Source organism: Mchenga conophoros, linkage group LG3, assembly GCF_057382185.1.
Source record: "Mchenga conophoros isolate Kocher_MC1m ecotype Shallow Benthic linkage group LG3, M_conophoros_male_GT1.1, whole genome shotgun sequence".
NCBI lineage: Eukaryota > Metazoa > Chordata > Actinopteri > Cichliformes > Cichlidae > Mchenga > Mchenga conophoros.
Genome location: NC_140528.1, coordinates 42,049,774 through 42,075,329, shown reverse-complemented (window position 1 = coordinate 42,075,329; position 25,556 = coordinate 42,049,774). Strand labels below are relative to the sequence as shown.

The 25,556-nt window shown below is 43.2% G+C and overlaps 1 protein-coding gene across 1 annotated transcript in view; it reads left to right on the top strand.

Moving 5' to 3' along the window:
* LOC146578743 (low affinity immunoglobulin gamma Fc region receptor III-like) overlaps positions 1 to 19,781 on the top strand; it is a 72,312-nt gene extending 52,531 nt beyond the window's left edge. The window contains exons 7-9 of the mRNA XM_085268948.1: positions 516 to 553; positions 19,426 to 19,605; positions 19,708 to 19,781. Of these exons, the coding sequence (XP_085125074.1) occupies positions 516 to 553; positions 19,426 to 19,605; positions 19,708 to 19,781 (292 nt within the window). The remainder of the gene's footprint in view (positions 1 to 515; positions 554 to 19,425; positions 19,606 to 19,707) is intronic.
* The last annotated feature ends 5,775 nt before the right edge of the window (positions 19,782 to 25,556 follow it).

The window sequence follows — 25,556 nt, the reverse complement described above, 5'->3', positions numbered from 1 at the left end:
CGCGTATTAAAGCCATGAGCTCTGCTTTTTGTGCTGAGTGAAATGGTAATGAGTGAGCCTCTAGTATGATGTCAGGCAATGTCACCACCGAATAGCCACAAAGAAATAAGTTGTCATTTGGTTTTGAACAGGACCCGTCCACATAAACAATGACTGAGTCTGGGATTGGTGTCTGCTCTAAGTCTGGGCGTGGTGCTGTGGATTCCTGTATACGTGTCATACAATCATGATCGTCAGGGTCGTCTGAACCATCCTGTCGGTCAGAGGAACACAGCATACGAATGAGTAAGTGTGCTGGCGAATTGGGTGTGCTGCTTGCTTTTATAGTGAGATTTGCTGTTGAAGTCAGTGTAGCTTCATAACCTGAGCGACGTTGTGCGGTCATGTGTTGTGTAGTTATGTTTGCTAGAATGGTCGTGACCTGGTGATTGGTGTGTAGAATAGTGTCATGTGAGAGTGTGAGCTTCTCGCAGTCCCTTATCATGATAGAGCAAGCTGCTACTGCTCTCAGGCAGGCCGGCATCCCCTGAACTACTGCTGGCAGCACCTTTGAGTAGAAGGCTACTGGACGGTAGCCACAGCCATGCTCTTGGGCCAATACACCTGCACAGGTTGTGCCGTTCTCTGTGACGTACAGGTGGAACGGTAAGTGGTAGTCAGGCAGACCCAAACAAGGGGCGGAGGTCAGCGCTCCCTGTAATGCATTGAAAGAGGCAGTCATTTCTGTGGACCACAGTATTCGAGGAGGCTTGTCTTTTTTGCAGCATTCACGCAGAATGTGGTCATGAAAAGAACAGTCTGGTATCCACTGTCTGCAATAGTTCACCATGCCTAGGAAAGACAGCATTTCTTTCTGTGTAGTGGGCTTAGGGACAGAGGTCACAGCTTTGACCCTGTCTGTAGTCATAGAACGTTGTCCGTGAGACAGTGTAAATCCCAAATATTGAACAGAAGTCTGACAGTACTGCATTTTCTTTGCTGATGCTTTGTGGCCAGTCTGTTGGAGGTGCTGGAGTAGCATGTGTGTGGCAGTTTGACATAGTTTTTCACTTTCAGCACAGAGGAGGAGATCATCTACATACTGGATCAGAGTACAGCCCTCTGGAGGAGTGAAGCCGTCCAGGGTAGCACGTACTACCATTGAGAAAGCCGCAGGGCTGTCTACCATGCCTTGGGGTAAGCGAGTCCATGTGTACTGCTTATCTCTATGTGTAAAAGCAAATATCGGCTGTGTGTCTTCATGCACAGGTACTGAGAAAAAGGCGGAGCACAAATCCACCACAGTAAAATGTGTAGCTGTTGCTGGAATACCTGTCAGTATGCTGGGAACATCTGGGACAATAGGTGGCAGAGGCATAATGACTGCATTAACTTGCCTTAAGTCTTGTGTGAAACGCCATACGCCAGGTTTGTTAGGCTTTGGCACAGGATTGACAGGAGTGTTATATGGAGATACTGTGGGCTTTATTACTCCAGCTGTCAATAAATCTCCTATGATGATGTCTAAGGCTGCGGCTTTTTCAGCGGAAATGGGATATTGCTTGACATATACCGGCTTGTTGTTTTTCAGCTGAGCATGATAAGGTGTACAGTCAATAAATCCTACATCATTCTCACCTCTTGACCATAATGTCATGTTTTGATATTCAGCTGGCAATGTGACAGCAGAGATAGTACAGTGTATGGGGTAGGTTAGATCTATGTGTTGACATGGTGCAGTGATGTCATAGCCTATGTCTGAGTTATGTGACAAAACCACTGTTTGGCCTTCACTGGTGTGAGCAGTTATCATGTTGTTGAACAGTGTGAGAGAAACAAATATGTGGCTTCCGGGCATGGGGCTACCTGGTAACGGTGTTTGCACATGTTTTTGACACAGAGTGTGACGTGGGATACCAGTCAGATGGATATTGAGTTCATTCTCCGCTGAGGCGTCCAGCTGACACAGAGGATGTTCCTTCTCCATGGTGTCGGTGCATAGGGCAGAGAAAACATAGCTGTTATCAGTATCTGCAAACATTTCACCCTTTGTGTTAAATGAAATACACAAGTTCATTTTTGCCATTAAATCTCTGCCTAATAGATTCACAGGCGAGTTTGGAATAATTATGAATGGATGATATGTAATTTCATCTGGTTTTGGGCCCCAGCGTGTTTTTAGAGAATGAGTTTTGGGGCATTGCACTAGAGTTCCGTTTATTCCCATGGTGTTGATGCACACAGAGGAAACAGGCCCACTATAGAATTTTCCAGACAGTGAACTTTTAGTGGCTCCACTGTCAACTAAAAAAGAATAAATCTTTTCACCTATTTCTATATCTAACATGGGCAAGCTTTCTGTGTTACGGGACAATTGCAAATGCAGCATCGTGTGTAGTGCTTCACACTGTCCCTCATCTTCACCTGGGCCTCCCTATTGTCGGTCCAGTCTTTCGTTATCATATGGGTGGGGATTAAAATGTGGATTATAAGGTTGCTGCCTAAGTGCAAAGGGGCCGTTTCTTTGATGTGATTCCTGTCTGCGTTGCCAGTTACCTTGTCTGTAAGAGCTCTGCTGACGCCTAGTGGCAGGAGCTGGTCCTGTGTTTTGTGGTTGAGATCTACCTGCTGCTGATTTGCATTCCCTCCTCCAGTGTCCTATTATTCCACAATAAAAACATACGTCTCCACTCCTATCTCTCCTTCTGAAATCTCCCTGCTGCGCTTGTTGAGGGGACGGGGCCCCTGCATACATCATTTTTTCACTTTCCTCTGAGCCTTCAACATCAAAGTTCAACATCATCTTAACACTTTTAGCCTTCGTGCTGTTGGGGAAAAGATCTGCACCAGCTTTTGTTTTGACAAGTGTGATAAAGTTCTTTATTTTCATGTCATAGAGATTATCAGTGGCAGTCAGCTTCAATAGTTGTGAACATTCTGGATGAATATTGTTTAAGAATGTTGTTATGAAAATCTGATCATTTCCTCCTTCAGGCATGCATGCCTCATTAGTCCAGCAGTGTGTGAAACGTTTCATAAACACTAGAATGGATTCATCTGGCTTTTGCTTACACATGGTTACTGCATTTAAATCAATTTTATCTCTAGACATTGTGAGCAGAAATCTCTTTAGATTTTGAAAAAAAGCTGTGATTTTGTCATCATTTATCCACAAAAACGAGGTGGTGTTGGCTGCTTGGTCGTTTTTAGGGTCTAGTTCCTCTACTTCTTCAATAAGCTGAGATTCAGTCACACCTGGGATTCGTTGACATAATATATATCTATAGTCAGGCCCACCCAAGTGGTGGTATCTGGTACTTCTCTGTAATGCAGAAACAAAGGCTGTAGGATTTTGTAGAGGATCGGGAAGTTCTTTAATGGTTGCTGCTAACTCTGAAATTTTAGGGGGTTGAATGCAACACATGTCCCCTATTATCATGAACGGGAGGGAGGTGCTGACGTCATTAAATTGTGATCCCTGCTTTTCTTTATAACGGGTGTTTTTGTGGGGGCCCTCTTGAGTTTTTTCCTCTTTTTTCTGCTTTAAGTAGTTCCTTATTAAATTTCTGGTGTTAGTTATTGTTTTTGGCACAGTCAAACCATTCGCTACTCTAGTGTGGCGCTGAACATGATTATCTATGACGGAAACGGCTTCCTGCAGTTCAGCTTCCGTACGTTCAGTTAAAGGATCTTTCATGATTTCCTCACACTCTGTCATTAACTGTTTTGTTTGCTTTTTATGTTCCTGTAACTCTCTTTCTCGTTCAGTGTATTCTCGTTCCTGTCTTTGATCTAGGTTAAACCAGTCATCTTCTTCTGATTTAGGTGTCATTTTAGTGCCTTCCTCACTCCTTTGGGATTCTGCTGTTAAATCAGGATATACGCGCTGGTGACGTGCAGCCGCCGCAGCAGCTATTAATTCTGTTTTTTCATCATAAGGCGGCGGAGCCGTAGGTTGAACGGATGGGCATATAAGGCTAGTTTTTTCTGCAGTGGATTTACTAGAGCCTACACTGGCGTGATTTAAAGCATTTACGTCTGGCTCGGGTCCTTTTTTCCATAGTGGTAGCATGCGATTGGTCACATCACGACATTCTATCATATATTTTTTACAGGACTTTTTAATCAGCCTACTTTCCTTATCACAAATAGTATTTAACATTTCTACTGACCTGTTTTCTGGCGATAATCGTTCGGGATAGGGCTCCGGAAATACATTAGGATGCATTAAAGTTATAGTTCTTAAGTTCGAGACGAAATCAGTCACGTAAGCACTTCCGCATGTTCTGGATACGTAATCATGGAAGTCTTCATTGATTCGCGAGCGTGGGTTAAACGTAACCGGAAGTGGGAGTCGTACTGAGCCGCTATTTGTGATTTTATATTTTATTTTTTTTCGGTTTTACAGTTAATTTTGAGTTTTTATCGGACCCGTCTAAGGTCTTTGAATTATTCTGACCCATGGTCAGTGATTTCCAGAGGGGTTTAGACGCTTTGAAGGATTTAAGTTAGTTTCTATTTTTGCTGTGGCACACCTGAGGTTACTTGATTTTTTTTTGCTAGCAATTTTATGTTTTTAGTGAGCAACTTCTCACTTTTTAACGAGCAACTTCTCGTTTTATGACCCCAGGCAACTTCCTGTGTCCTTTCTGCTGGTGAGCAACTTCTTAGTTTATGACAGCAGGCAACTTCCTGTGTCCTTTCTGCTTTTATTTACAAAACAACAGGCAACTTCCTGTGTTTCTATGTGGGCCACTAAATAAGGCTCCTCAGTGTATCCCACTTGTTACTATGTGGGCCACTGAAGAAGGCCTCGTCAGCGTATCCCGTTTCTATGTGGATCACTGAGAAAGGCATAACACAGTCTTATAAAATAAAAAGACAAGTGCCTACCTTCGTCAGGATCCCACTTCTGACACCAAAATTGAAGGAAACTGTTTCCAGGGCCTACTCCGTGGATCGGCTTCCTCCGAGGCGTGGACGTCTATCAGCAGAGAATGTACCTTCACCTATCAGCAGAGAATGTCCCTTAGTCTGTAACACAGTCAAATATATTCTCAAGTAATATTCAAGCATGCCATTCAGCGTGTTAGTACGAGCAGCTCGGGAGCAGCTTGGGAGAACAAGAAAACAGAGACTGCTTTAGATTGTCTTCCCAAAGTGACTCAACTTTATTCACAAGTACAACAGTTTATATAGAGGGTAAAATTCATGAGACAGCAGATTATCAGTTTAAACCAGTACAGACCAAGATAAGGCAGCGTCTTCCTGCCCTTGGGTGAAGAAGCATCCTTTGTGTAGTTTATTAGTTCAGCTACAATTGTGATTATCTCAGCGACATATTTTCAAGGCACAAAACGAAGAGTTCTTACATTAGTGAAATCTGAAACAAACCATTTGGCCTTCAACAGGCGTCTAAAAGATTAAGAAACTAATGTAGCTGAGGGAGTGATCTCTGTGGTATTTCAACCTTGTACCAGCCTGTGATTCTCACACATCAATTCTTGGGTCAAAGAGAAAAATAACTAAAACAAAGGGGCCTTATTGAATGACAGAGTTTTCCTGCATAATGTCACTATAAAACAATATCCAGTAAATGCTCCCATGGTACTAAAATACCTAACAGTGAGGCCTACTGGATCCCAACCACAGCTTCATTCAGCTTTCATAGAGGTCTGCGTGTCCTGCAGCAAAGCCCAAGCTGCCAGGAGTCAGCTGTGAGCACTGACCAGCCAGTTCTACCCCAGCTGCCTTAGCTTCAAGCATCCCTCAAATCAGCTCCAGAGCCTTCAGTGCTGCTCGAGCCACCTGAGCCTCAAGACCCTACATGACCTGAGCTCTATCCAGTGTCCCCTGCAACATCTGTATATAGACCTAAGTCCAAGAGTTTGGCACCATCTAGTTCTGACTCCCTCCACCTGTGCATCTCCATCTCCTCCAATTTCATGTCCAGGGCATCTTTACCCCTGCCAGCAGACTTTGACCAAGCTACCAGATCTGTCCCGTTGCCTTCGCTGACACTGGCCTCTGGCTAAACCAGAGGTGTGCTTTTATTATTTTCCTTGTTGTATCTTTACTTTTCTGCCATTACTTTAAAGGTTTGTGGTAATTGTGCTTTCACTTTAGTTTTTCTTCCTCTGTCTCATCTCTTTGCATGTTTGCCATCAGCCTAAAATAATTTGCTTTTTGTGAAACACACTGTGTCTCTACACATCCACATTTGAGTCCTCAAACATTCGGCCTACACGTCTCACAGATCTTGACCAGTTAAAGCAGGTCAATGTTCAGATTTACTATAAGCTTGAGATACCTGTGATTTACAGGAAGGGCATTGCTTATCTGAGAACTAATATGAAGCCTCATTTAGGACTTTGTTTTTTACCACTTAGTGTCTAAAGATCTGCTGAGTGAGGGTTTTTAACTCCTTAGTGGTGTAGTTTGTCTCCATGTCTTTCACCCTGTGCAGTGAATATCACTTCTATAATAAACGGAAAATTTCAAACTAGATAAATTTGTCAGGCTTCAAACGCAAATAAAGCACAGCATGAGCAAATCTGCCATTAGATACTGATAGGTTTGTAGCTTGAACCTATTCACTGGAACGTTGAAGACAATATAATTACACAGCAAGCAAGACACGAGTTGGCAAAGTTCTTCATTTTCTCGTGCACGGGAGAGAACCGGACGGGCGCCGTTCCTTCGCTTGACCCCAGTTGCTCTCGTCCACTCCCCCGTAACACTGCTCTTTTATTGAGGTTACATGAATATGCATAGGTTCATTAACATACGACGTCTACATACACACAAAGAGTACCTTGCCTTTGTGTGTGTGTGTGTGTGTGTGTGTGTGGGGGGGGGGGGGGGGGGGGGGGTTCAGAGTGTGACCCCATAAAGACTTCCCTAACCCTGCTGGTCTGGAAGTCCAGCAGTTCATCTAAACAAAAGGCACTTAGCCTAAAACAGATATAGCCACTTTTATCCTACCATAAAACAATAAGAGAAGGTACGACCTCTCCCATGCTCCCAGAGTGCTCTCTAATGCACACAAAGTTTGCAGACTATCAAGGATCAAACCTATACCAATCTACAACTAATTATAAAACTCTAAGCATATATAAGTAGATATTTCTAAGCATAAATGACAATCAACAATACAAAACCTGACAGATACCTTAATCGTATTAAAAATTTGAGTCTTGGGTCACAGTTGAATGGTCAGATAAAAAAAGTTATTTGAGATATAAAATCTCATCACATTTCATGGAGCCTCAAAGGAAAATGTGATGAGCTGAAGGCGAATTCATACAGTTTATAAAGCAAACCAACATGAATTTGCTTAAAAATGTGATGGCAGATTACTTATGCTAAAGTATTTTAATTTTATTGTATTACAACTTAAACACTTATTCTGTTTGTTCATTTGAATAGTTTCATAGGAGTGTCACAGTCCTGGGTTGGTGAACCAGTGTTTTCTGTTTTGTATTATTAATCTTTTATTTCTTGATGTTTCTTGGTTAGTTCTTGGGCTTTGCTTTTGTGTCAGTATTGTGCCTCTGAGTTCAGTCTGGGTTTCCTGTTTTACTTTGAAGGTCTTGTCTCATGTTAGTGCAGACCTTCCCAAAGTGTGGAGCCCTAGAGGGGGCGCAGAGCCATGACAGGGCGGGCGTGGTATGAAAAGGAAAAAAAACAAAATGCTTGGACACTGGCAGCATGGAGCGCCCACAGAAACGCAAAGCAGGAGATGAAGCATCGCTGAATATGTTTCCAAACTAACTTCATTCTAAGCCAAAGACTAGAAAATATGGTGAAGCATATCTGCCCTTTGGTTTCACCTGCACAAGTGCCGAGGTAGGTCTCCCCTGCAGAATTCATTTTCCCTTCGTTGGGAGCACGTGCTGGGCTCTCCAAATCACGGACAAACAGTATCCCACATTCTTGATTTTTAGTTCACAAACACCTATTGTAATGACTAACTACTCCTGAACATTTTTCTTGTAAAAAAAAGGGGGGCCCAGCAAAAAAAGTTTGGGAACCACTGATGAAGACAAAAACAAAAAATAAAAAGATAGTTATGGATCAGGACTCCCCTGTGGTGTTTCGACAGAAGAACGGAGACGGCTTGGTTTGTAATGGAACGTATATATTCAGCAGTAGCTCGCCATTTTACATCTCACCATACACTTCACTTCTTCTCTCCTTCCATCATTCTTAGTCACAGAGCCCCCTACTGGTAACTGAGTATATGTTCATATTCAGTCCCCCTTGTAAGCAACCCTTCACCATCTTAGCAGTGTATGTAAACACAACATCTCTCCTCATTCTCACAGAATTCTACTACCTCAGTATTACTTACTTAGCATGGCAACATTACTATTTGCACAGAACATTATCAGTAGTAAACTTTGCAACCAGACAGCATTTTCAATACCTATTTCACTTATAACATTACTGGGTGTTTGAACTATACCCGTGATCTTAACATACAATCTTGTTATGGTGCCTAAATCGTCCTTTATAATGAATACTTGTACCGTTAAGGTTACTGTAGTAACTTAACAACCTTAAGTCACAAAACTCACAAATAAATCACAGTAAATCAATCCTCTATTATACTTGGACCTCAGAACTAGCAGTATGGAACTTAACATTAGCACCCAACAGCTCAAGCGTGTTTTTTTTTTCACTTTTTTTTTCTTTTCATTTTTTTTTTTTTAAACTCATTTCATAACATAATCCTTGGTCCAAGCTGGTAACTGTCTCGGTCTGTTAGGAACATAAGGTCTTTTAGGAGTTTCTCTTGTGTTATTTTCAACCTCGTCACCAGCCTGCAACGGCTCAGCATTCTCTGCGCGGCAGAGTGAGAGACGGGCTGCATTCCATCTCTTTCCATCACTCAAGATGAAGGTGCTCAGTCCAGTCTGTTGCTGCACTGACAGTGGATCAGTGAACTGTCTCTCTCCCTTCCCCACTCGGAAAGGTTTACGTATCCGCACCCTGTCACCGACCACAAGCTGGGGAGGTTGTGCCCCCCTCTTTGCATCAGTGTAGCGTTTACTCTTACGTTGCTGGTGAGAGACTCTGGCCCTGCATTGGTCATACTGTCCTGTGTCTTTGGGAAACGGCAGGACATTTAGCTTTGTTCTCATGGGTCTCCCTCTGAGAAGCTGGAACGGAGCTGCTCCAGTCGTTGCATGAGCTGTAGCACGGTAATTCTGTAGCATCTCTGTCACGGTGGGCTTCCACAGCTTCTGGGACACCTGTGCAGCCTGAACACAGTCCTTCAGCACTCTGTTGAATCTTTCAACACACCCGTTCGCTTGAGGGTGATACACACTTGTTCTGATGTGCTTGATGCCCCTTTCCTTCAGGAAATCAGCAAAGGCAGATGAAGTCAATTGTGGTCCATTATCTGTGGTAAGCTCACAAGGGTTTCCCTCCCGTGCAAAAACTGAAGACAAGAACCTAATCACAGTGTCTGTAGTAGCTGATGAAGTAAAGGCTACTTCTGGCCATTTGCTGAAGTAATCGACCAGTGTGATGGCAAACCTGCAGTCCTGCGACCCGCGGTCAAAAGGTCCAACAATGTCAACGGCCACATGCTGAAAGGGACCATCTGGAAACTGAACCGGCTGTAAGGGAGTAGGAGCAGTTTTGGCCGTTTTGTCACACAATTGACAGACTGAGCACGATGACAGAATCGCATGGACTTGAGTATCCATGCATGGCCACCAGTAAAGCTCTCTGAGCCGCTGCTTTGTGCGAACTATGCCCTGGTGACCTTCGTGTGCGAGACATATCACCTTTTCCCGCAGGGACCTTGGGACCACCAGACGTGTCCCCCGGAAAACCAACGGTGATTCCACAGCAAGTTCATGTCGCACCAGGAAATACGGCTGCATCTCAGGTGGGAGAGACCTTTTCACCTTAGGCCAGCCTGAGCGGACAACCTGTCGCAGCAGAGAAAGGTCAGGGCAGTCCTCACATTCAGCTTTAAAATCCATCAGCGGTGTCGCTGTCAAGAGAGGAGAAACTTCAGCTATCTCCAAGAGAAGGTCTTTTACAGCATCAATGTCAGTGCTGGAGTACGTCAGGGGAACCCGTGAGAGGCAGTCTGCGATGACATTCTGAACACCAGGACGGTACTGCACATCATACTGAAAACACATCAACCTTGCAGACCATCGTGCGATTCTCATGCCCGCTCTGTTCATACCTTTGGTGCTGAGAAGGGTAGTAAGAGCTTGGTGGTCAGTACGAAGCGTGAATCTGCGGCCCCATACATATGTACGCCACCTTTCCACCGCCCAGACACAGGCTAATGCCTCCTTTTCTATGGTGGAGTACTTTCTTTCAGCAGGAGACAATGTTCGGGAGGCGAACGCCACAACCCGCTCCACTTGATCTGGGTGTAACTGTGTCAACACAGTGCCTAGCCCATAGTCTGATGCGTCTGTGGTGATAAAAGCAGGGAAGTCAGGGTCATAGACGGCAAGTGCGGGACTTTCCAGAAGGAGTTTTTTCAGGTTACTGAAGCGCTCATGTGCTGCCTCGTTCCACTGGAGTTCAACTTTCATGTCTGTTTTCAGCAACTGTCGCAGTGGCTCCACCAGTGTAGCATAATCTGGAATGAATTTACTGAACCAGGATGACAAACCCAGGAACGAGCGCAACGCAGCCATATCCTTTGGAGCAGGAGCCTCGGCAATAGCAGTAAGGTGATGTTGGCTTGGACGTAGGCCTTCCTTTGAGATTACATGGCCCAGGAATGTGATGTGTGACTGGCAGAAGGAACTTTTCCCAGCATTAATCTGCAGGCCAACATCTCTGAGACGTTGGAGAACAGCTTGCAGGCGTGTATCATGCACCTCCTTTGATGTTCCGTAGACGATGATGTCATCCAAGTAGTTGCGAACACCAGGCAGATCTTTCAGGACCATTTGCATCATTTTCTGGAACGCCGAAGGTGCTGATGCTAGGCCAAATGGGACACGCGTGAACTGGAACAGTCCCTCATGAGTGATGAAAGCAGTCAGCTTGCGGCTCTCCGGATGCAAAGGTAATTGGTGGTATGCTGAGCTGAGGTCAATCTGGCTGTAGTGAGTGGCACCTGCTAAGTCAGAAAACAGATCCTCCATATGAGGAAAAGGATGGCAGTCAGCAATAATGCTCTTATTGGGTTCACGAAGGTCAACACACAGTCTCAACTCCTTTTTTCGCTTTCTGGCCTCGACCAAAGGACTCACCCACTCAGCTGCATCGATCCTTTCAATTATGCCAGCTTTGAGTAAGCGAGAGAGTTCTGCTGACACCTCTGTACGTACACTTAATGGCAGGCGTCTCAGCTTTTGGCGTACAGGCCGCACATTGTTGTTTACCTGTACTTTATGGATGAACCCTTTAACACATCCAAGTTGAGCTGGTGGAATAGGATCAACATTGTACACAGCAGACTTCTGGTTAGACGAATCCGGATCATCTGCAGTTTCATCCTGAATGCGGTCCACTTTGCCTCCGATGATGCAGACGTTCAGTGCTCTAATGAGGTCGAGGCCTAATAGCGGGGAACCAGCTTTGACAATGTAGAAGGAAGCAGGAACTTTTTCATTCTGTGCATGCAGTGCAACTGATGCAGGCAGACAACCCATCACAGCCAACTCATCTTTAGCATAAGTAACTAGTTTGACTTTAGGTCGCACCAGTGAACAGTCTGCAAAATACTGTCTGTAGATAGTTTCTGGCAGAATAGACACAGAAGCTCCAGTGTCTACTATCAGCTCTACTGTCTTAGAGCCACCTTGTACAGTTTCAATGTCGACAGTGCAGGTAAGCTTATCTTGAATAGCTGCCATCATTTTAGCATCTTGCACGCACAGTACTGCCAATTCTGGAACCACTACTTCTCTCACTTCACTGACTGACGACTTACATACCTTGGCAAAATGTCCCTTTTTCCCGCAGTTATTGCATTTTGAAGAAGCAGCCGGGCAGTTTTTTATCATTAGCTAAGTGCTTGTGAGAACCACACCTGAAGCACTTCCGCTGCTGCTGCTTTGAACCTCCCCGTTTGCGTTGGTCTGGAGTGCAGCCTTTAGCGGGGCGAGGTCCTCTCCTCTGGTGAGAGTGGGAATTTGCCGCGTCGACTGTCTGAACAGGCGCGGTCGGACACGAGCCGGGTGTGGAGAGTAGAGTAGCGTTTTTGACTGCTGCTTCTACCTGGCTCGCAATAGTTAGAGCCTTATCCAGTGTGAGTTCATCCTCCAGTAACAGTTTGTCTTTCACAACGCTGAGATGAGCATTGGAGATCAACTGATCTCTTATCATTTCACTTTCCATTTGTCCAAAGTTACAAGATGAAGCTAACGCTCTCAGAGCCACCACATACTGAGAAACAGTCTCATCCGCTCGTTGCATACGCTGTCTGAATGTATGACGGCACGCCACGACATTCACTTTCGGCACAAAGTGCTTCTCCAGTGCGCTCATGGCGTCAGCATATGTATCACCTTGCTCCGGTAATGTGTAGAATAACCGCTGTCCCTCCGGGCCCAAGCAGTGTAGCAAAACAGCGCGTTTCCTAGCATCCGGCCATGCGTCTCCCATTGATTACTAGCATGTAATTGTCGAATATTTTCCGCCATGTAGTAAATGGAATCGGCGGCTCACCCACATGTGGAAGAAAAGATGGTGGACTCGGAACTGATGCACTCATCCTCGTCGCCAATTTGTGGTGTTTCGACAGAAGAACGGAGACGGCTTGGTTTGTAATGGAACGTATATATTCAGCAGTAGCTCGCCATTTTACATCTCACCATACACTTCACTTCTTCTCTCCTTCCATCATTCTTAGTCACAGAGCCCCCTACTGGTAACTGAGTATATGTTCATATTCAGTCCCCCTTGTAAGCAACCCTTCACCATCTTAGCAGTGTATGTAAACACAACATCCCCGATCCTTACTGCGCATGTGCAGGGGTTTTCTTCTTCTTCTGTTCATTTAATGGCAGTTTACTCCCCAGTGTATGAGGATACCGCCACCTGCTGACCGAGCGAATGAACCCTATTGTAAACTGAATTAGCGTCATTACAAACGTGTATTAAATTTGATTTAGTGATAGTCGAGTGTGTTTATGCTTGTCTGTGTGGAGAGGATTGTTGGTATAGTGATGATGATGTTCACTATCACTGTCAATTGTCAGTAAACACTTCATCTGGTTGTTGAATCTTTACATGACATATTACAAAGTCTGTATTATTAACTCTGTAATTAGGCGCCATTCTTCTTATTTTACGGCGCTGTTGTTCAATCGGGGAACACTCTATATTGAGGAGAAAAGCGTGAATTTGTTTGTATACAGATTATCCATTGTTTAAATGTCCCAGTAGTCGAAAAAGGAGGCAGAGCTGTTGAGAAATGCTAGGAGCTAACTGGGCACTAACCGTATCATTCAAATATATTGAATGTCGCAATGTTGGCAAAGAGAGGAAGTGACGTAAGATTTGCGCATGCGGGGTACCGATCGGGTTTCCGGTACGGATCGGGTAGCGACACGGACCACGCTTGATATTTGGGGACGGCGCATTTGGAATACACTTCGGATTGGGACATCTGTTGTCGTGTCGCTGTGACGTAATAGGTCTCAAAATGCGTACTCCAAGTGTGCGGTTGCTAAATTGGGACACAGCCATAGTGTGTTCTCCAGTGCTTGTGGTCGTGCTGTTCTGTCATTGAACGACTGTGTGCAGGCAGGGAAGAGGACCCAAAGAGGCAAAACATGAACTCAAAAACATTGTTTTTGTTGCAGGCTCAGAAGTAATACAAAATAATATCAAAACTAAACTGGGAGAATTCTAATATTATGGGAAGACAATGGGAGACACACAGCAAGAAGGTGAACGAACGTTAACGAGGCAACTGGAGGACACATAATGGTTAACAGGTTAAAGATATTGGTAAAGACCTCTAGCTGCTCAGCACATCCTTGAAGCACACATTCAGGAATGTTGTCAGGGCCAACAGCTTTGCGAGTGTTGTTAATGCTCAGTGCATTATGGACATATGTGATGGTAGGAGTGAGTTTTGCGACTTTATGGAGGCTCACAGTTTTTTGGGGGTAGTGTTTTCAAGAAGTCATTGGTGGTCAATCTGCATGAAGCCTTTCAGGCGTGACAGCATATCAGTGGTTAAAGCAGAGAGATGCAATCAGTCAAACAGCATTCGCACCACCTCCAACTCACTTCCTCTCAGCTGAACTGTGGTCAGCTACAGGAAGATGCGAGGTATTTCCACGAATCAGCAACACAACCAACATTTAAGATAAAAAGTAAATAAATCCTTTTTGAGATAAGAATAGTTTGCTCTATAATGACAAAGACACCATCCTGTCAGTGAAGGCGCCATGTGGGTGATCTTTAAATATAATTCTTTTGTTATTTACATGTTTTTTAAATTTTTTAAATTTTTCTTTTTTTTGGGAGGGGGAAGGGGGGGGGGGTTGTGTGTGTGGTTTCCTGACCGATTTCAGCCACTCACAATGTTAGGTTTTTTTTAAGTCAGTGAAGGCATCTCAGAGGTACCCATGTTCCCCTTAATGTCTGCTAATTTTGCTGGGGCTCATGTCTATAGTCATTAGTCAGTTTTACCATTTTTAAAGCTTTTTCTCTCTCTCGTTGTTGCAGTCAGACAAAGAAACCTTCCACTAAAAACCACAACACTGGCATCCTGTCACAGAGGAAGAGGAGGAGGGTTTGACTTTAAATGACTGTGAACTGGTCAAACTGTTGACCTGATATCGAGAGTAGAATGATGAACACATCTCTGCTGTGGCTGCTCAGTAAGTACACTGTAATGATTATCTATGAAAATCTGTTTTTTCTTCATCACAAACATTCAGGTTGGATTAGAATAGGAGGGCTAAGATGAGTTTTGATCAAGAACACTAAGAAGAAGGAAGAGGGTCAACAAGGATATCAGAATATTTTATAACAAATAAATACAGTGCAGAAAACTGACATGAATACATTGATTAACATTTTTTTGTCCAGCCCTCATACAGATGCACGACATTCAAAGTTTAAGGTTTAAATACTATTTGTGTTAAACTACTTCAGAAAGTGGTAAAATAAGTTTTAAACACTTTACTTTTGCAAATATTAGAAAGTATTAGTACAAACATTTTACTTTTCAAAAATTTAATTCCTCAAGATATAATAGTGTCATGGTGCCTGTATCTGGGACTCAGGGTTTTGAAATTTTGGGATGTTCAGATTTTCTCAGCTTTTTGTGTCTGTCGGCAAGATGGCGCCTGTGTTTGGCTTCGCCGCCTGTGCCGCTAGTACAGCTCGCTGGTATAGTTTTATATTGACCGCTATTGTCGCTTGCAATATTAATTTTACCGTTTTGTGTCTTCATTTTGTCTCTGCCACCAATATTTATGTTCGGGGCACACTGTTGTATATTAAAGACTCAATGGAGAGCTACTTTGACAGCTGGGACAGTTACAGGAAATTTTTCCCTCCACCTTTTGTGTGTTCCTCACCTGAGTGCACAGTACCATACATATCGGTGGGATTCAACACGAAGAAAAGAAGGAGGGGAACCAGGGCCGGTGTCCAAGTGCGACTGAGAAGGTACCAAAGATTAGCTTGTTGGATGTAGGAATATTCCCAGTGCCTACAACCAATTCAGCTACTGTCACCGGGTGCCGACGCTACACTTCAGTTCCAAGCCCGGAATCTATGGTCTGATGGCTGCATGCTCACCTTGTGTCTGTCATCCGACAGTCGTTTTGATGGCAGAGGTGATGTACTACCATGGATATTAGCTTCAGTTAGCCCTGAAGTCACCGCCCAGGTGTAGAGGTGCACAGGTGTTTAATTCAAGTGGCACTGCAGTCAGCTGTAGAGTGCACCAACAATCAGGTTTGCCCTGCTCAACACTCGCTCAATCACAAACAAATCGTTTATTTTAAACGATCTTTTTATAAAGGAATCTCTCAACTTCATGGGTTTAACTGAGACGTGGCAACAAAACATGGATTATATACATCTGAAGGAAATTTGTTCGACTGGCTGCTCCGTCATTGGAACTCCACGTCTTTCGGGACGTGGCGGAGGACTCGCTGTTGTGAACCAGGACAGATTCACATGCAGACTGATGAATTCAGATTCCTTCACTTCATTTGAGCTGCAAATGATTAAGGTCGGCTCTTTGCACACCTTTTATTGTATTTTACTCTACTGACCTCCTGGAGCTGCCGAAGTCTTTCTAACTGAATTTAACGACCTCTTGTCATCCATTATTAAATTAGAGAAGGTGGTAATGTTGGGAGATTTTAACCTTCATATTGATGATGCATCCTGTAACATGGCTGCTGACTATCACAGAGTCTTTTAACTTTAGGCAGCATGTTTCTGGTCCCACACATATAAAGGGTCACACATTGGATCTTGTTTTCTCCTTGGGTTTAAATATAAATGACATTCGTGTGGAAGATGTCCATGTGAGTGACCATAGCTGCATAAATTTTAACTTGTCGTTTTATTTGGAGCCTCTGGCTATTGTTTCTCCTGATGCTCCTTGTGCATCAGTGCACTCAACCTCTGAATGCAATGAGTTTATGAACTACTTCACAAATAAGGTCACTGCCATCAGGTCTAATATCTCTCCATCATCTTCTCAATATCAAATTTACAATTTTCTCTCCTCTGATACTTGGTTCTCTTTTACTCCTGTTACATTACAAGACATCAGAGTCCTGCTTTGTCGTATAAAACAGACTTCAAGCCCCCTTGATGTCCTTCCATCTTCACTTTTCACTAGTGTGTTTGATTCCATTGGCCCCTGTATTGTGGAAATGATAAATACTTCTCTTCATACTGGCTCAGTCCCCAATTTCTTTAAACAAGCTGTTGTTGAGACAATATTAAAGAAACCCCAGATGGATCCATCTCTTCCTAACAGTTATAGGCCAATAACCAAATTACCTTTTATATCGAAGATTTTAGAAAAAGTAGTAGTAGAACAACTTAACTATTCCCTGGATAAAAATGCTGTTATGGACACTTTCCAGTCTGGTTTTCGTAAATTGCATCCCACTGAAACGGCCTTACTTAGAGTATCTAGTGATATCTTGATGGCAGCAGACTCTGGAGAATATACAGTGCTGGTCCTGTTGGATCTCAGCTCTACTTTTGACACTGTAGATCACAGTATCATGATAAACAGACTCAAGAACTTGTTTGGGATTACTGGTGTTGTTTTAAAATGGTTTATGTCATATTTGTCTGAGAGATCTTTTACTGTTTGCATGAATCATGTGATGTCAGACTTAACAGTTTTGCCTTATGGGGTTCCTCAGGGATCTGTCCTGGGTCCAATTCTCTTTCTACTTTATATATTCCACCTAGGCCAAATTATTAAGCGCTATAAAAATTAGAGTTGGGTGTCTCAAGACCAGTCTTGGTCTTTTACGTGGGGCCTTTGGGGCCCTACAAGCTCCTCAATATTTATCTGACCTGCTGAAACCACATTCATCCTCTCAAGCTTTAAGGTCATTAGATCAGAGACTGCTGGTGGTACCGCGCACTCGTTTTAAAACTCGTGGTGATCGGGCCTTTCAGACGGTGGCACCATGGTTGCGGAATTCTCTTCCATTGTACCTACGCTGCACAGACTCCATTGATTCTTTTAAAAAACAGCTGAAGACATTTTTATTTAGAAAAGCATTTTATTAATTTCCTCTTACGTTGTTTTTATTGTTTTATTGCACTTTGCGATTTTTTTTATCTGTGAAAAGTGCTATATAAATAAATTTTACTTACTAACTTACTTACTTTGTATTTTGGTTCTGTATTTAGATTTCTAGTTTTGTACTCCTGGCTCCAGAACTGCCTGTTTTGCCATTTTGTATTTTAAACAAATTCAGCGTTAAAACTATTTTGAGTTCATTTCCTGTCTTGTGAGTCCAGCATCTGGATCCTTATCCTGCCTGGTACACAAATGTTTCAATGAAATAGAGACTGCCCAGTAACTTTATCTCTAATAATATAACAACATACAGTAATGAAATCTGTAAAATAAATAGTGTGGAGTACAATGTTTGAATCCAGAATGCAGAAATCTAGAAAGCTGTGAAACAAAGAAACAAAGAAATACTTGAATATAGTATGAAGAATTTCCATTAACTACTCGAATAAATTCTTTACATTGTGTCATTCTTTACATTGTAAAAGTCATCATAACACGAGTCTTTGTTTGTGTGAACTTTGTAAATAAAGTTTTATTTGTTCTGTCAGCTCAGAGTAAATGTACTTCTTTACATTGTTTCACTGCTGATATTAACAGGTTACCAGCACTCTACTCCAGCAGACATGCCTCTGTTTAGGACATTAAAGAGAAAACTGTTTCATCCTTTCTACGCTCATCAGTGGACAACTCAGAAAAACCCGTCTGTGTTCTCCGCAGTCTGGTGGATTTGTTTTTACTCCTGTTTTGTTAAATGTCAAACTCAAATCAACCTGAGTGTCATTTCTCTTTAGTTCTGATCTCACTGCTGAGCTGCACAACAAACCAAGGTCAGTAACCTTCTTCTGTCACAGTTTAAACCTGACATGAACTAAACCTCACTAAGTGCCCAGTTCTTTTTTAACCTTTCTTGTGGCATGACATGGCAATCATACAGTAGTTGATCACTACAGCCCACTGAATATTTCAACCTCCTAAGTATAAAGGAAGTAGAGTAAAATAATCAATTTTATGTAAATAATATCATAAAGTCTTCTTCACAGCTCGTCTGACTGTGAGTCCCAGCAGCTCTCAGTTCTTTAAAGGAGACTTTGTGTCTCTGAGCTGTGAGGAGGACGACAGCTCTGCTGGATGGACTCTGAGGAGAAACACAAGCAAACAACAGAGGACTCAGAGGTGTGGAGATGGGTGGGGAGAAGGTGCTGGTTCTTCCTGCAACATCAGCTACATCTTCACATGGGACAGTGGGGTTTACTGGTGTGAGTCCAGAGAGGGTCCCATCAGTAACATGGTTAACCTGACAGTCACTGGTAAGCTGAGTGTGTGGAGTTAGTGTTGATGAAGCTGTGTGTAAATGGATGAAATGCTGTAGTTTGTCTCTGTGTTGAGGTGGATCAGTGATCCTGCAGAGTCCTGTCCTCCCTGTGATGGAGGGAGATGACGTCACTCTGCTATGTAAAACAAAGACCCCTCCCTCCAACCTCCCAGCTGCTTTCTATAAAGATGGCTCCCTCATCAGGAAGCAGCCTACAGGTCACATGACCATCCAGCATGTTTCCAGGTCTGATGAAGGCCTCTACAAGTGTGACATCAGCGGTCATGGAGAGTCTCCATCCAGCTGGATCACTGTCACAGGTGAGGAGCTTCACTCTGATTTCACCTTTTATTTTGTCCACATATTCACTGACCAGAAGTCTCTGCAGGTAGACCTACAACCACAACCTCGCCCATCACCTCTTCAAACATGCCCCCGACCATATCTTTGCCCTCTTACTCCACCACGCTGAGACTGGTCTGTCACCTGGTGGTGATCTGTCCATACTTCATCTCCACTCTCCTCGTAGTGTCTTTATATCAACACAGAGCCAAAAGTAACTCTCTGAGTATCCTTGATTATTTACTAAGCACAATTGCTTTTGCCTCATTTAAATATGTCTAATAACCTCATGTTACAGGAAATGACCCCACCATCTTCTTGGCAACAGAAACTAACGCTGATGAGAGACTCTGTGAGGACTATGATGATATTGCCGAGGTGACCACTGAGCATCAGCTCTGAGCTTATTCCCCATCAGATGGTGGTTATCATAAAAGTTATCATAATACGAGTCTTTGTTTGTGTTAACTTTGTAAATAAAGTTTTGTTTGTTCTGTCAGCTCAGAGTTTGTTTGTTTTTTACATGTCAAAATGGCAAAAAGAGCTTGTTGACATCCTGATGTTGCTGTGTCACATTTTTATATTATAGGTTTTATGTTAGCACCAGTGAGAGGGAAGATATGGAGGCTTCATCAACAACAACATAAGTAATTAACGTAACATCCATATTTTTAGACTGTGGTAGTAAACCCATGCAGTCTCCCCTCTGCTGCCTTGCATGTTTGGCAGAAATAGAAAACAGTGATGTCACATCTCTAGTAACAAATTGATTACCAAAGTCAGACAAACAAATCAAAACAAAAAAAAATACATAGAATACTAGGTTGTTTTTTTGTTTTTTTTAAACACCTCTGAAAAACACATAAAGTTGTGCTCGTCACTGAGCTGTTTGGCATCTTGTAAACGAGCTGCTTTGTGACATTAATGTAGCAAAACTTTATTCTAGCGGCTCGACCATGCAGCCCATTTTTCTTGAAGTGCCTCTTTTTTGTGCATCTTGAAAACCATATTATATGCTACCTCTGTCTGGTTTCCTTTTCATTTTATTCTGGACCTGTTTGTTACTGTTCTCCATCCCCCAGACCTCATTTGTGGGGACATAACACAGCCACAGTCAGTTTTTGTCCTCTATGTCAGCTGAAGTTATTTGTGGGTTCTTTTCATCCCAAACATTTTCTGACAGCTGTGGCTGAAATTTCTTTTTGGCCTACACTTACTGAGGCTTGGTTTCTACAGAATTCCTAATTTTCCACTTCATACTTAGAGTTTGGACATTGCTGACTGATGTTTTCACTTGTGGGATATCTTTAAACATCATTTTACTGTTTCATAGAGTTAAACTTTCTTCTACAAATTCTCTGATAATTCTTTTGCTCTCCCTTTGTCTCTGATTTCATCAACGTCAGTGCTAAAAAAACGTGCAGTGGTCTGTCTGAAGACCAGAACCTCACTGACTTTTGATAAACACAAACAAGCAAACAGATGGCAGGTAAGGATGGTTACCATAATTTATCATCATTTAGACCTGTGTGTGTGAACCTGTGTGTTATCATGCCAAAACTTCCAAGGTATGTAATCTTTTGATTGGCATCATTTAGGTGTTTTCTGATGTCATCATGATTGAAATAGGGCAAACATAACCACATTTGAAATAAAAGATTTTTTTTATTTTTTCTCATATTCTCTGAAAAATATCCCCAAAAGCACAAAGGTTATGCCAGGTTATATAAATTTATGAGTACAGCTGTACCTCCGCTGTCTGCACAGTCCCATGGCAGTAGGTTGAGGATTTATATCAGTAACCAAACACCCAGTCACATGACAGCAGCTCATAAATTTTGGTAACTAGTCATTATCAAGAAACCTGATTGATAAGAATCTGAATCAAGAAGAAAGATGATAACTTTGAACTTAGGATGGTTGTGTGTGCCAGCAGGCTGGTCTGAGTGTTTCACAAACTGTTAATCTATTCGCATTATCACAACCATCTCCAGAGTTGATAGAGAACAGTCTGAAAATGGAAAATATCCAGGAAGCAGCTCTTCTGTGGGACAAAATTCCTTGTTGATGTCATAGATCTGAGGAGAACGACTAGACATCTTTCATGGCACAGTGATAATAACTGAGGTAATTCTGGAGAGACATTAACCCGACGGACCAGTTGCAGGAACCAAAATATGCTAAGAACTGCCCTGGGAGACACTTAAAAGAATTATTGGTTTTGTGAGGAAAGAAAAGATGAGAGGTAAATGTCTTAGCCTAACTATCCATCCATCGATCTTCATCCGCTTTATCCGAGGCCGGGTCGCGGGGGCAGCAGCCTAAGCAGAGAGGCCCAGACCTCCTTCTCCCCAGCCACCTCCTCCAGCTTATCCGGGGGAACACCAAGGCATTCCCAGGCCAGCCGAGAGATATAATCTCTCCAGCGTGTCCTGGGTCTGCCCCGGGGCCTCCTCCCGGTGGGACATGCCCAGAACACCTCACCCAGGAGGCGCCCAGGGGGCATCCTTGTCAGATGCCCGAACCACCTCAGCTGGCTCCTTTCGATGTGGAGCAGCAGTGGCTCTACTCTGAGCCCCTCCCGGATGGCCGAACTTCTCACCCTATCTCTAAGGGAGAGGCCAGCCACCCTTTGGAGGAAGCTCATTTCTGCTGCTTGTATCCGCGATGTCGTTCTTTCGGTCACTACCCACAGCTCGTGGCCATAGGTGAGGGTAGGGACGTAGATCGACCGGTAAATTGAGAGCTTCACTTTTACACTCAGCTCCCTCTTCACCACGACGGACCGGTGCAGCATCCGCATTACTGCAGCTGCAGCCCCAATCCGTCTGTCGATCTCCGGCTGCCTTCTCCCATCACTCGCGAACAAGACCCCGAGATACTTGAACTCCTCCACTTGGGGCAGGAACTCACCCCCGACCCGCTGCTTCACACTCGGCTGCGAACCGTTCCAGTGCGAGCTGGAGGCCCTCACCCGATGAAGCCAACAGAACCACATCATCTGCAAAAAGCAGAGATGAGATTCTGAGGCCACCAAAGTGAAAGCCCTCCGCCACTTGCCAGGCCTAGAAATCCTGTCCATAAAAATTATGAACAGAATCGGTGACGAAGGGCAGCCCCGGCGGAGCCCATCACCCACCGGGAACGAGTCAGACTTATTGCCGGCAATGCGAACCAAGCTCTTGCAACGCTTGTACAGGGATCGAATGGCCCGTAGCAATGGGCCAGACACCCCATACTCCCGCAACACCTCCCACAGGACACCCCGAGGGACATGGTCGAATGCCTTCTCCAAGTCCACAAAACACATGTAGACTGGTTGGGCAAACTCCCATGCACCCTTGTTACGAGATCGATCAACTTTAGACCAGACAACAAACGACGGAGGCTCCGGAAAAGTGCAATCAAATGATGAGTTTTATTATCACAGGAGAACAACCAACCATCAACATAGGGATTGTTTTTGCTCTCCCAAGAATACACTGGGTTCTGGTTTTATAGGACAAAATATCACACCTACGTCAATACAGTTCAAAAATACATGGTGACAGACGGGCAAAAGTTCAACCCGTGCAGACAAGGGTACATCACGTACACTTCTAATAACCATACACCGACATATAACTTCTCTTTTCTACATTGCTTGCCTTTTAGGGTAATAACTTCAGGTCTCACCATCTCCGAGAGCTAATAATGGACCCTCGTCATTAATCACTAAGTAGAGTACTTTTGCAGCCAGTCTCAAACTGAAGCAGAAGACGCTTAGGCCTTTGCTCAGACCTGCTACTAGATTAATATGTGTATCGTAAGCGTGCATGCAATTAACCTGCTATGTTCTCATCTCCCCTCAGCATGTATCATCTGGACACTCTCACCAGTGAAGCTTAAAACCTTCTAGAATGGAACATCAACTCTAACCAAGCACATTCATGCATTGTGTATAAAATGATCCCTGGGACACACAAACCCCTCCACCACGATAAGGTAGCGATTCACGGAGAGGATTTATCTGAATCTGAATGTTAGCCTAACTATTAGCCTAAAAATCCATCATCGGTATTATATGAATCATGAGATTAAAACACACTTACCTAGCATATTTTGGTTCCTGCAACTGGTTCGTTGGGTTATTGTCTCCCCAGAAACACTTCACTTGTGCTTTCAGAAATCTGTTTTTTCCTATTTCCATTTTTTCTATTTGTTTTCGTTTTTCCTATTACCATTGTGATGTGTGTGCTTTTGCAGCATTTGACTTATTGCTTGTGTCTTTTTGTTTTTTGTTTTTTAAGTTGCAGTCCGTTTGATGTCTCAGGGCCACCATCGATAACTTATTGTCATAATCAAAGTATGAAAGGACAATGTTTACACCTTGAATCAGAAGGGCTACAACAACATCATGAAAGAATGGATCCATCCTTCCTTTTATTAGCAGTTCAGGCTGATGATAGTCATGGTGCAGAGGTGTGGGCCACTTTGTACCCTTCCTTGAACAAGAAAATGAATTCACTGCACTCAGATTGTCTCAGCAGTGACTTTTTGCGTGGCGCACAATTTTTTTTTTTGTATGTGTAGGGTTGTCAGGAAGACCGTGACAGGTCAACCTGTATGAATAACTTCAGAAATGTGTCTCCCACACTGATGAATAGAACCAATCACAGTGTTGATCTTTGTCTCAGTAGGAGAAGTTTGATCTGTTTCTGACAGCAAGTCAGTGGTTAAAGCAGTTTGATTACTGATGCAGTCACTCATCAGAAATCAGACCACCTCCAGCTCACTTCCTGTCCGCTGAACCACAGTCAGGTACAGAAACATGCAAGTTGTTTCCACAAATCTGCAACACGATCAACACAAGATGGCAATGAAAAAATTAATGAAACCCATTGATAATTAATATTGAGATTCTCTCATTTTAAGTAAGAAAAGAAGTCCAAGATTTGAGGGAAACCTCAAATCTTGGACATGGAGAACTGTCAATGCGTCTGACAGACACTGAGATGTTTTCATGTTTTCATTTGTGCAGTTTCCTGACTGATTTCAGCCACTTGCCCACAATTTTTGCTTTGTCTCAGACCATCATAGAGGTACCAATTTGTTTCTGTCCATCTTAATAGACAGTTATCAGCCAGCTTAACTATTTAAATGGGTTTTTCTCATGTTTGTTGCAGACTGACAGGGAAAACTTTGCTTTTACTACAAACCACAACACTGGCATCCTGTCACAGAGGAAGAGGAGGAGGGTTCAAGTTTGAACTGGTCAAAGTGTTAATCTGATATCACTGAGAGTTGGATAAAGAACACATGCAATGATTATCTATAAAAAATCTATTGTTTCTTTATCACAAACTTCCAGTTTGGTGTGGGATCAGAGCAATGTTCCCTCTAAACTGCGCGGGTGCACAATCGCACGTCTATGCGCACAAAAAATCTACGTTGTGCACAGAAAAAAATCTAACCTGAGTTGAAATTAAAATTAAAACTTTAACAATTCTGTTTTGCAGTGTTAGTCAGTAAGTGAATGGCTACTCCCATATGGGATTAGAACGATGCCATCTTATCCCATAGTCCAGCCAATGACGCGATTCACATTTTGTAACAGTTGCTGTTGTAATGCAGTGTATCACCACATGGCGGCGCCTCCCGTCTCATGACTGGTGTGTCAACCCCTTTTTGTTCTTCTTCTCACTCTCCCTGTAATGGATGCTCCCGTGTGTACGCGGACTAGTGTGTTCTCGAGTAATGTGTGGTAGAGGTAGCACTTTTATTTTTGATATTCTAAATAAATGAGTACTTTTGGAAAGTCAGAAGCTGTTGCTCATTCGCTATCCACGTGCACACCTCCGCGGCTGGGAGTTTGTGTGTTTGCTCAGACACATGAAAAATTAGAGGGAACATTGGATCAGAGGTGTATTAGATCAGTTTTGATAGAGGAGAGCGAGACAAAGGGTCAACAGGAAATCACAACTAATTAAATACTGAATTTTACATTGCTATACAGGAACTATACAGATAGCTGCACAGAAGTTTAAACAGCGTGAAATAACCGTTTTACAAGGTGATGTTTTATGACTGGTAAAGTCAGAATTCTGCTTGAATACCATATTTTTCAAACCATAAGGCACATTAAGCAAAACAAAACAGTCAGATAAGTCAAAGTTTACTCAACTCATTCTTCTTGCC